General features: G+C 47.9%; 1 protein-coding gene across 5 annotated transcripts; it reads left to right on the top strand.

Annotated features, from left to right (window-relative positions):
• The first annotated feature begins 10 nt into the window (after positions 1 to 10).
• FKBP1B (FKBP prolyl isomerase 1B) lies at positions 11 to 10,684 on the top strand. Of its 5 annotated transcripts, none has more exons than XM_072770927.1 (4): positions 11 to 86; positions 4,549 to 4,596; positions 8,833 to 8,945; positions 10,079 to 10,684. In XM_072770927.1, exons 3-4 carry the CDS (start codon positions 8,835 to 8,837, stop codon positions 10,205 to 10,207), a joined length of 240 nt encoding a protein of 79 aa, XP_072627028.1. In that variant the 5' UTR covers positions 11 to 86; positions 4,549 to 4,596; positions 8,833 to 8,834; the 3' UTR covers positions 10,208 to 10,684. The 5 variants fall into 5 exon arrangements, with proteins under 5 accessions (XP_072627028.1, XP_072627025.1, XP_072627029.1 ...); XM_072770924.1 differs by lacking the exon at positions 11 to 86 and adding an exon at positions 109 to 211; XM_072770928.1 differs by lacking the exon at positions 11 to 86 and adding an exon at positions 364 to 600.
• Positions 10,685 to 12,020: the final 1,336 nt, after the last annotated feature.

Here is a 12,020-nt window from a genome sequence, read left to right as displayed (position 1 = left end):
TCCGGCAGCCGAGCCAGGGCGAGTACCCTAACGGGTGCTGCCCTAACGTTCTGGACTCCAGGGCAGTGAGCGCATCTATTTAAAGTGTTGGTTTAGTTGCTGGCTTTCGCCTAGTCGGTGGGACCGGGTTGACTCCCCAGAGCTTAGCACAGAGTAGATGCTAGATAAATCTGTGATGAGCGGATGCATAGAGGGGTGGCTGCACCGGCGGGTGCGTAGATGCGCGGGGGTCTCTGCCTCCCCCTCCGTCCCCCCCCACCCCCGTGAACGACGGTCGGCCCGGCCAGGCCCGGGAGCCGCGGCGCCGGGGTCCCTTCCCCGGGCCCCGCCCCAGCCGACCCCACCTTTCCGCGCCGCCCCGCTCCGCCCCGCCGCCCCCTTCCCCGTGGCCCCTCCCCGCGCAGGTCCCGACTCCCGCCGCACCTCCTCCGGCTCTGCAGTGGCGGCGGGGAGGCGAGCCGGAGCGCCAGCGGGGCCGGGGCCGGGGCCGGAGCCGGAGCCGCAGCCGAGCCGGGGTCGGGGCAGCAGCCGGGACCCTCAGAGGCGGGGCCAGTGGGACTGCGATGGGCGTGGAGATCGAGACCATCTCCCCGGGAGACGGTACCGGGCGGCGGAGCCGGGGGAGGAGGAAGGGTCCCGGGGCGGAGCCGGGCGGGCGGGGGTCTGGGTCGGAGGTGGCGCGGAGGGTGCGGACGCGGGGGCGGGCGCAGGGTGGGGCGGCGGGGGAGACCCCAGACTGCACTGTCGGAGCTCTGGCCGACGACCCTCCGCCCCCCTCCCCGCGCCGGCTCACCTAGGGCGTCGGAGGCGGCGGCCGCAGGCGGGGGTCTGGGCCCGCCACCGCCCCGGGGGCCTCGGGCGCCGCCGCCGCCGCGGGAGCCCCTCAGTTGTCTGCCGCTGCTAATTTCCCAGGGCAGGGGTTTGGCTCTGCTCTCCCTGCCCTGCTAGGTGAGCTCCGGGGACCGCTGGAAGGGTTCCCTTCTTGGGGCAACCCGTTTCCAACGCGCCCCCCTGAGGGCCTCGGCTCCCGCGGCCCCCGTGGGCTGGGCGGGGAGACGTTGTGGGGGGACCGAGCCCGTCTGCGAGGAAGAAGCGCTCCCTCCGCCGCCTCTGCATCCTGCTTTATCCTCCCCGCCCCACTCCGCCTCTCCAGCCATCCTGTACACTCCCATGGCTTTCATTACCGTCTGCAAACCGATGGCCTCCAAACTTAAGCCTCCAGCCCAGATCTCCGACCCATTTATCCAGCTGCTGCTCGACCTCTACCTGGATGTCCCATGGAAACCTAATTCAGCGAGTCCAAAACAACTCGAGCTCCTTGTCCTCCCCACGCCCAAGCACTCCTCTGTATTTCCCTTTTCCCTGCCCCCCCCCACCCCCCCCCCCCCCCCCGGTCAGGAGCGGCACCACTCACTTTCCCCAGCCAGACATCTCTTGTATAATTGGGTCTGGATGTGCAAGGAATAGCTTATTTTAAAAAATTTTAAATGACACTTAATCCAGTCCAGAGCCCCCGTTTCTGCAGAATTTGACAGACAAACTTCATGTGAGACATGTCTGACAACCCCCACCCTCTCTAGGAAATTGGAAGACCTCTTGGTTCTAGGCCACCCTCCTTGTTAAAAGGCAGTGGTCCCTAGAGGTCCCAGTCCCGATCCCTGTCACCCTGCAGGTACAGGCTTCTTTGCCCCCACTGAGAACAATAGTGCTGGGTCCCAGGAAGCATCTCTCTGAGACCTTGTCACACCCCAGGGAAATTGCCATTGAGATCTCCCAGGGAGCTGGAGGCCTCTTCTCTTTTCCCCTGACTCAAAGTAGCCTTTAGAGTTTTCTCTGCTTATCCTCCCTTTCTGGCCAAGGACAAGGGCCATTTTCTTTTGAGGGAGATTAGATTTTTCGAGAAAGCCTGAAAAAACTTTGGCCTTCTCCTTTAACAGTCTAAACCCTTGAGTCAAGAAGGCATAGAAGGGCCAAGCTACTGTATTGTTAGGCTGGGGGCACCATTCTAAGTGAAGCCCCGCAGCAAGTCTGGTAGGACTTGGTCCTTCTGCTGAAATTCTCTAGGCTCCATCCGTTTAGCCCCTGCCCTGGTTCAGATGATGGTCTCTCATCAGGCTTTCTGCACATCCTCTACATTGGTCTCCACACATCCAGTCTGACCTCTCTGCCTTCCATCTGGCCTCCCTAACTCACTACCTATTTTCCACACCATAGCCTGAGGAGTCTTTAAAATGCCTATTTTAGGTTCCCATTCCCTTCTGCTCCCCTCTTACCTTATCCCCGTGCCTTGTGCTTATTAAAGATTCATTAGAATCTTCCATTTTCTTCTCAGACAGATAGTAATCTAGCCTGGTCTTACCTTCCACACTAGGGCAGTCTCTTACTACAGCCCCTACCCCCACTACCACCTTTTTCTGTAGCTTCAGCAAGCTTCCTGCAAAGTTGTTAAAACACATCAATCATTCCGCAAATATTTATTGAACATGTACTATGTGCTAGGCCCTGGGGTTAACAGCAGTGAGCCAGACAGGGATCCCACTAGTGCTAGACTCCAGGCCTTTGAATGTGTCATCAGTTCTTCCCAGATTATCTCCTTTAACTTCCTCTGGCAAACTAGTCATCTCTTAAGATCTGGTTTAACCTTATCTCCTCTCTGATGCTTTCCTGGACTCCCACAGAGTCCTCTACATGTTGGCTCACTTGTTTGCCTCCCAAAGATTTGTTATCCAGGCCTGTGGCTTTAAATTCCACCCAGATTTATACCTCCAGTGCAGACCCTCCATCTGCCTACTTGCAATATAAACTCAGATGTCTAATAGGCATTTCAAGACTGCCAACTGCTCAAATCTGCTCCTCCCCAGTCTTCCCCACCTGGAATTAGTTCGTTCCACCATACGTCCAATTGCCCAAACTGAAAACCCAAGCATTGTACTTGATTTCTCCTTGTCCCTCCTCCTGGACCCCATCTCCGTTCCATTAGTGTACTCTGTCAGCCCCGTTTCCCAAACGTATCTATTTTGCTCTCTTCTCTGCTGCCACCACGTTAATTCAAGCCATAATTGATTTCCTGTCTGGATTATTGCAACAGGCGCCTAATCGTCCATCCTACAGGCAGCAGCCAGAGTGATCTTATAAAATCTTAATTCAGATTATGTCATCCTTTTGCTTAAAACTCTCCAGTGCCTTCCTATTGCGCTTGGAGTTAAATCTAGCTCCACGATGTCCAATGTCTGGCATGATCTGCATGATCCTGCTCTTTCCTACTTGTCTCCTTCTCCCTCCCTTCTTTCCAGTCACCCAGCTTTCTTCTTTCTATTCTGCAAATGCTCCAATCCATTCCTACCTCAAGGTCTATGCACTTGCAGCTGCCTCTTCCTGCAGTGCTTTTCCCAGCATTTTGCTCATCCTTCAAGATCCAGCCCAAATGTCACCTTTTTTTTTGGAGGCCATCCTGGATGGTCCTTTCTAAAGTGGTCTGTCCATTGTGTCTCTCTCCCTTATTCTCTCTTTTTAAAGACTTAATTTATTTATTTGACAGAGAGAGAGAGAGCATGAGTGTGAGCGCATGGGGTGGAGTGGGGGTTGGGGATGGCAGAGGGAGAAGCAGACTCCCCGCTGAGCAGAGAGCCTGATGATGTGGGACTCAATCTCAGGACCCGGGATCATGACCTGAGCCCAAGGCAGATGCTTAACCAACTGAGCCTCCCGGGCGCCCTCATTTTTTTTTTTTTTTAAAGATTTTATTTATTTATTCATGATAGTCACAGAGAGAGAGAGAGAGAGAGGCAGAGACACAGGCAGAGGGAGAAGCAGGCTCCATGCACCGGGAGCCCGACGTGGGATTCGATCCCGGGTCTCCAGGATTGCGCCCTGGGCCAAAGGCAGGCGCCAAACCGCTGCGCCACCCAGGGATCCCCCGGGCGCCCTCATTGTGTGTCTCTCTTTAACTTGTCATTGTGTCTATTTCCTTTAGAGAATTATTATAATTTATAACTGTCTTGTTTATTTGAGTCCTGTTTGTTTCCCTCTATTAGAATGTAACTCCAAAGGAGTAGGTATCTTGTCTGTTTGGTTTACTACTGTAGCCCTGAAGTTAGGCCCAGGCTTTATATATAGTAGGTACTCTGTAAATATTTGTGAATGAGTATGCTTATTAATCCTTGATTGCAGTCATTATCCTGCATTATAATCTATCATTTATTTATGTGTCTCTTTCCCTGACTTCACCATGAGTTCATAGATTGCTCTGTTTCTGGAATCTAGTCCAGTAAATGTTTGTGGAATGGATGAAGGAAAGTAAAAGGAGCAATCAAAGAAAGGAGAATAATGAGGAGAGAGTGGAATTGAGGAACCCAAGGGAATAAAATTCAAATCACATAAAGAGAGGTGAAGTGACTGATCTGGCTCATACAAGGCACAGAGCCAGAACTAGCACCATGGGCATCTCCTTGGTGTGGAGGGGAATGTGGGCCAGACCTCTGGGCTGAATGTCCCAGGTGACTTTTTCCAATACGTTATTCATTCATCTGCCCTCATGTCTCCTTGCAGGAAGGACATTCCCCAAGAAGGGACAGACGTGTGTGGTGCACTACACAGGTAGGCTTTGCTCCCTCAGACTTCACCCAGACCTCCCCCTCCCAAAGAGGTCCCTCTTCTGATACTCCCCTCCAGAGATATTTGCTCCCTGGATCAGGCCCAAACCCTAAGAGAGCCAAGTCTCCCTCTGACCGGCTGTCCCCCACTTCTCAAGTCAGTCTTGTGGGCATGGGAAAGGAGGCTTGCAAGATTACCCCTTCCACACTTGTACCATCCTTGGAGCTAGCCTCTAACTGAGCCAGCCACCTCCATTCTCTTCCCTCTGTTGTGGGCAGCATGGAGCCCGGCCTTCCTGGTTCTGTCTGATATTTAGAAATCCCTTCTTAAAGCTTTGAGAGACTTGATCTTCCCTGCGGACTCCTTTTTACTCCTACAATATTATTAGAGAAGAGGAGGCCCCTGGTCTCCTCAGCATTTCTTTTCTTTTTTCAAAAATAGACTATCCAATTCTCCTACTATTTTTGAGCACCTACTGTGTGCAAGATGCTATGCTGGGCACTGGAGATACACAGATGAATAGAGAGGATTCCTTCCTTCTTTGGGGCTATGAGAAGTGGGGGAGACCAGTGATCCAGAGGCTCTGATGCAGTGTGAGAGCCAGGGCGGGTGGTGGTGACAGCAGTGCCTGTCTCAGGGTACTGTGGGCATTGGAGGAGGGCCCACATCTCGCTGATCCCTCTTGGATGCTCTGTATTGGAAGATCAGGTGGGCTGAGGAACATTCTAGTTGGAGTTCCTGAGGACTGCTGGCAGGAAGATCACGAGCAGGTATTTGTTCCAAGAGGGGCGAGTGCTCTGCCTTGTGACCTGTTTCCCAAGGTGGCAAAGTTGGTGACAGCCACTTAGCAGACAGCAAGGCCAGTTTAATTCCTAGGACGTATTCAGATGGGGCCATTTTTAGCAGTTCTCTGGGCCAGTGTGAAGTGCCAGGTTAAATCTAGGCAGACAGTGTGGGTATTTCTCAACAGCTGTGTTGCGGGTCGCTGACGTCAGGGCGCTAGAGCTGTTTTATCTCCCGGTGATGTGGCCTAATTACCATGAGTCCTCTGGGGCCTCTGACCTGTGTAATTGATTTATCTGTTCTACATGTTGTAGACAGACTCGTACTTATCAAGTTACTAAAACCACAACACCCTTTTACAAAGACTTTCATAGTAGATACAGAGAGCAGGCAATGTGCGTTAAACACTAAGAGCCATGAGTGCCTCTGGTTTGGGGAGGGGGATCATCTCATCAAACCCAGCCAGAGACAGTATGGGACTTTTTGGTAAATTTTTAAATTAAATATAAATACAGTAGAGAACAGAAATCCAAGATGTCCAGTTCCATGAAATTTTTCAAAGTGATTACACTTCTGTAACTACCACCCAGATCAACACACTTCCAGAACCTGCAGGCATCTCCCTCATGCCTCCCCCAAGTCATTACACCTCCCTGAAGGTAACCAGCAGTCACATTTTTGTCTCCATTGATTGGCTTGGCCTGTTATTAAATATCATATAAGTGGACTCATAGAGTATGTATTCTTCTGGGTTTGTCTTACTTTACTCAATATTATGTCAGTGAGAGTGGTTTTTTTTTTTTTTTTTTAAGATTTATTTATTTATTTGGGAGAGAGACAGGGGAGGAGGAGGAAAGGGCAAGGGAAGAGGAAGAGAGAGAATCTTAAAAACAGGCTTCACACCCAGAGCAGAGCCTGACCCAGGGCTCAGTCTCACCTGAGATCACGACCTGAGATCATGACTGTGATCATGACCTGAGCAGAAATCAGGAGTCAGATGTGTAACCACTTAGCCAACTGAGCCACCCAGCCACCCCAGGAATTCTTTATATATTCTGGATATGAGTCTTTTGTTAGCTGTACTGATTCTTTTTTTTTTTTTTAATATATTTTCTTTTTTTTTTTAATTTTTATTTATTTATGATAGTCACAGAGAGAGAGAGGCAGAGACATAGGCAGGGGGAGAAGCAGGCTCCATGCAGGGAGCCCAACGTGGGATTCGATCCCGGGTCTCCAGGATCGCGCCCTGGGCCGAAGGCAGGCGCCAAACCGCTGCGCCACCCAGGGATCCCAGCTGTACTGATTCTAATCACTTTCCATGCCAGGGCTTGTCTTTTTACTCTATTAATGGCATTTTTTTAATAGAAGTTCTTAATTTTAATGAAGTCTTATGTATCGATCTTTTCCCTTATAGTTAGTACTTTTGTGTTCAGCTCAGAAATCTTTGTCTGTCCCTAGATCATGAAGACATTCTTCTGTTTATTATCTTGTAAAGCTTTATTATTTTATTTTTCATATTTAAGTCTGTGATTCCTCTGGAATCGATTTTTGTGTGTGCATAAAATAGGGGTCAAGATTCATTTTTTTTTCTCCATATGGATATGCAATTGACCCAGCAACATTAATTAAAAAAAAGAAATCATCCTGGGATGCCTTGATGGCTCAGCAGTTGAGTGTCTGCCTTTGGCTCAGGGTGTGATACCAGAGTCCTGGGATCAAGTCCCACATCGGGCTCCCTGTGAGGAGCCTACTTCTCCCTCTGCCTATGTCTCTGCCTCTCTCTCTCTCTCTCTCTCTCTGTGTCTCTCATGAATAAATAAGTAAAATCTTAAAAAAGAAATCCTTTATCTGTTGCAATGCTGTGACACCTTTGTTGAATCAGGTAACCATATATATGTGGGTCTGTTTCTGGGCTGCATGGTTTTGGCTGAACTTGTAGCAGTAGATAACTGTATATGGTCTGAAGTATATTGAGTCATATGAAACCTGAAAAAATTGAGGAATGAGAAAGCCACTCTTCAAAGGGAGTGTGTGTGTGTGCTTATCCATATGTGTGTATTTGTCCAAGTATGTGTCTGTGTGAATGGATGTAGATTCGTGGACTTAAATATTTTCTTAGCATCTGTTTCACCATTAGGATTTTTCTTCTGAATGTGTGTGCATAAGTGCCCGTGAGTATCTCTGTGTGTCTGAATATCTTAGCAACCTGTATTTGTGCATGAGTTTGTATTTGATCTCTTTAGTATCCATCTGTGTAGCCACAGGATTTTCTCCTTTGCTTGATTTCATACCTAGGGCAAGAGTCCAATTCATTATACCCAGAAAGCAAGAAAATGAGACTCTCCCTTATATACATTTAAATGGTAGGAATTAGGAAGTGGAGTCAGAGATGCTCAGACACTAAGCTTATCCAGACCTCCCATGTTAAACATGGCAAATCTGAGGCCATGACAAAGGAAGTGATTTGCCTAACTTTACACAATGACTTTGTGCCAGAATGAAGTCAGAATCCAATCTATAGGCCAGATCTTTCTGTGGTCTCAAACTGCCTTTTGTTGTGGTCTGAGGGCTGCAGGGAGAAATATTTGGAAGACCATTGTTTACAGAAGGTCTGATCTTTGAGCCAATCACCAATAAGAACTAAAAACAGAAACACAGCTCTTGAGCCTTAGGCGGCAAGGATAACACAGGATTTGTACTTCAGAGATGACAAAGCAACTACGCCTGGAAGCTCAGGGATGGTCCCTACTGTTGGAGACAGCATCAGTGTTTCTGGTTCAAACCGGCCCTTTTCCTGGGGTCCACCAATGACTGGGTCACTTTGCTCTGTTCTTTGCAGGAGGGGTGATAAGGCCTTTGGGTTTTATATGTTGGGGGACCTTGTGAAAACCAGTAAAGGTTGTACAGTGCAGAGGTATTTGAGAAAGGTGTGACCTGAATAGGACATGGTGGGAAGGAAAGGCAAGGGAGAGCAGAGAGAGGTTATCAGGCAGGCAGTCTCCAGGTCTTGAAGTACAGTGTAGGCATTTGGAAGCTGCCACAGGGAGCTATTGACGTATTGTAAGCAAGGGAGTAATATCCTATATATGTTTGTAAAAGACAGTCATTCTGGGTATAGTGTGGAGACTGGAATGGAGGAGTGAGAGTGAAGTAGAAAGACCAGTTAGAGGGCGTTCCTTATGCAGGTGAGACATGATGGTGACATGGTACAGTCACAGGCCAGTGGCAGTAGAAATGGAGGAGGTAGAGAGATGATGAAGGATTTAGTGATAGGCTGTATGTGGGGTAAGGCAGAGAGAAGTATCCGGGTTGCTTGCTTGGGCAACAGAACTGGTGGAGAGATGAGAAGAGGCACTGGTTTGTGCGGAACAGAAATTCCATTTTAGACATGTGGACCCAGACCTGGGAGTTAATTCATGACCACAGCTCTTCTCCATCCTCTTCTTGCTTTCACAGGAATGCTCCAAAATGGGAAGAAATTTGATTCATCCAGAGACAGAAACAAACCTTTCAAGTTCAGAATTGGCAAACAGGAAGTCATCAAGGGTTTTGAAGAGGGTGCAGCCCAGGTAGGATGGGAATTCTAATCATTAGGGGGGATTTGAGGAGTCAAGAGTCCGGACTCGGTACGCTGCTCTTGACCTATCACAGACCGCTGCCACTTTGACTCCACTGCCGGGGCATGGTTACACCATCGAGATTCAGTCCTTGGCTTTGTGCCCCCCACCCCTTCCCTTTCATTGCCAGCATGACCCCTTTAAGTCACTGGGGTCTCTCATTCCATGCACATCCCTCCAGGCCTGCTCAAAACTAGCTTCAGAGGGCTGTGAGCTACCAGCTGTCTGGGACTGACGCAGCAGGAGACTTGGGATGGGGGAGGCCAAGGTGGTTTTTTTTGTTTGTTTTTAACTTAAAAAAAAAAAAAACCCAACAATTTCAGACTTGCAAAAATATCACGGAAATAGTTCCCATATATTCTTTACCCAGTTTCCCCAAATGTTAACATTTTACATAACCATAGTACAATGATCAGGTTACATTAATTTGTGATCAGTTGCACATTAACATGGATACAGTACTATCAAGTGATCCATTCAAATTTTTGAGTTGGTTATTATTCAAAATTTAAAAATCGGTTTATTCAAATCTCACCAGTTGTCCCACAAGCGCCAGGTGTTGTTGATGACTGCTGGGATGAGCCCTGGTTCATGCTCTTCTCCCTTGGTCTCTGAGGACAGACCATGCTCTGTTAGAGTAGCTCTCTTAGCCTTCCCGACCTTGTGATGGCCTCTGATTGCTTCATGTCTTTAATGGACTGCTCTTGTTACCTCCTGGAAAGTGTACAGTACATGCGCTCTCTATACACCCTCTTTAGGTTCTTTTGGAAGAGAGTCAGGAACAATAATGAACAAATCGAAGTGTTGGGGCCATGCGCTAATTGAATAACCAGCAATGGTCGTTGCATGAATGAATTTGGGACTACTTTGTGGATGTTATTGTCCTACAGTGAAGTCTCTGCTGGTCTGAGGCAGAATCTGAGTTCTGCATCACTTCAGTATGAAGTGAACATAGAAAATTCATCTCAGATCTTCAGAGTTACCTTGAGGATGGTTTGGGAAAATGCCATAGTTATCTTACTTTTTTCTTTTAAATCAAGCTGGGTCCTCTTTCTCCTCTTCCCATCTGCCCCCATCCCTGCTAGATGAGCTTGGGGCAGAGGGCGAAGCTGACCTGCACCCCCGATGTGGCGTATGGAGCCACGGGCCACCCTGGTGTCATCCCTCCCAATGCCACCCTCATCTTTGACGTGGAGCTGCTCAACCTAGAGTGAAGGCAGGAAAGAACGCAAGGTGGCTGGAGATGGCTGCTGCTCACCCTCCCAGCCTGCTCTGCCACTGGGACGGCTCCTCCTGCTTGGGGCTCTTGATCAGTGCGCTAACGTCACTGCCCCACAGCATCATCCATTCTCTGACCAAGTTGCTCTGTATGTGTTCATCGTTTACGCACATCTTTGCTTGAGGAAACTTTGGTTGCAGATCAAAACATTTCAGGTTGTGCATTTTGCGTGATGCATGTAGTAGCCATTTCTGATCACAGAATACAGATTTCTTGTTCGCACAATCTACACTGCCTTACTTAAGCCAGACACACAAGGTGCTCAGACGTGAAATGTACATGGTATACACAGAGGGACTTGAGCCAGTTACCTTTGCTGTCACTTTCTCTCTTACAAATTCTGTTGGCTGCTGACTTACACAATGTCCTCTTTGGAAATGATATGTAAAATAAAGGCTCTGTGCTTGACAAATTCCTGTCCATCCTTATTATAGGAAGGAAGTGCTTTAAGGACTGCATAAACCAGTTGCCCTTGGGAAGGAGTAGAAAGGAGCCTTCCAAATAGCCAGGAATGATAATAAACATAATAGCTATGATGTGAATTTTGTACATGCTGGGCCTTGTTCAACGTGTTTTTAAATAAAATTGCCACCAACCCCCTAAGCAGCCCTACAAGGTATTAACTTGTCCTTTGCCTCATAGGCTCAGAATTCTCCTCTGAATAACTGAAGGAATATATTGTGTTCAAACCTCATAGCCTAGCAACCCAACATAGGACTTGAGCACTGTATGTGACCTTGCAGTCTCTCTTTGTTTGGACTTAAGAGGGACAAGTTCCTTCACCTCGCCCAGAAGGAAAGGAACACTGTGCCTGGACAAATGAAGTGGGTTAGGTCTTGGAGCCATATACTAACTCACACTGGGAAGTTACTTTTGAAAAGAATGTGTGATTCTGAGTTTGTTTTTATATTTACTACTTAGTTTCATCTAGATTTGCTCTTACACTGGGGTATGATTTCTGAGAAGAATGTATGATTCTGAACTTGTTTATGCATATACTGCTTATTTTCATCTATATTTACTGTAACTTACGGGAATTCCCAGTTAGGTTTTTATTATTATAATTTATTTTTAAGATTTTATTTATTTATTCATGAGAGACACACACACACAGAGGCAGAGACATAGGCAGAGGGAGAAGCAGACTCCATGCAGGGAGCCCAATGTGGGACTCGATCCCGGGACTCCAGGATCACACTCTGAGCCAAAGGTAGAAGCCCAACTGCTGAGCCACCCAGCCATCCCCCTCAGTTAGGTTTTAAAATCAGCCCACTTACTGGTTGTGTGTTTGTCAGAGGAGTCCGGGGCAATGTGGCTAAGATTTTTCTTTTGACATAAGTGAGAAAAGCTCTTAGTCATAGGGTTATTCTATCAGTGAGGATTTGAAATTAAGATTGAGGAGAGGCTGGTAGGTTAGTACTTAGTTTCCCACATAGATTCATTGGTACATGTCCCATGTCATACATATGATATGCGTCCATAACATCTTGGCTACTTATCTACTCCCTTTGTCTCCAGAAAGTCCTGGCCATATTCCTCTGCTGAGGAGTTAAGGAGTAGTGCTTCAAGATGGAGGAAAAGAAATGAGCATCCATAACATCTTGGCTACTTATCTACTCCCTTTGTCTCCAGAAAGTCCTGGCCATATTCCTCTGCTTCAAGATGGAGGAAAAGAAATGAGAATTGGAAGTGCTTTTTCTTTTAATTTTTATTTTTCTAAAAGATTTTATTTATTTATTCATGAGAGA

This window comes from Canis lupus, chromosome 12 (genome assembly GCF_048164855.1).
Source record: "Canis lupus baileyi chromosome 12, mCanLup2.hap1, whole genome shotgun sequence".
Classification (NCBI taxonomy): domain Eukaryota; kingdom Metazoa; phylum Chordata; class Mammalia; order Carnivora; family Canidae; genus Canis; species Canis lupus.
Note: the sequence above shows the minus strand (reverse complement) of the source record. Positions and strands in the feature narration are given on the sequence as shown.

What these genes read in the sequence shown, in the direction of transcription:
- FKBP1B (XM_072770928.1), top strand. Translation starts at nt 564, where the DNA reads ATGGGCGTGGAGATCGAGACCATCTCCCCGGGAGACG. An exon ending in GTGTGTGGTGCACTACACAG is followed by an intron (nt 4,597 to 8,832) that starts GTAGGCTTTGCT and finishes TTGCTTTCACAG; the next exon opens with GAATGCTCCAAAATGGGAAG. An exon ending in TTGAAGAGGGTGCAGCCCAG is followed by an intron (nt 8,946 to 10,078) that starts GTAGGATGGGAA and finishes CATCCCTGCTAG; the next exon opens with ATGAGCTTGGGGCAGAGGGC.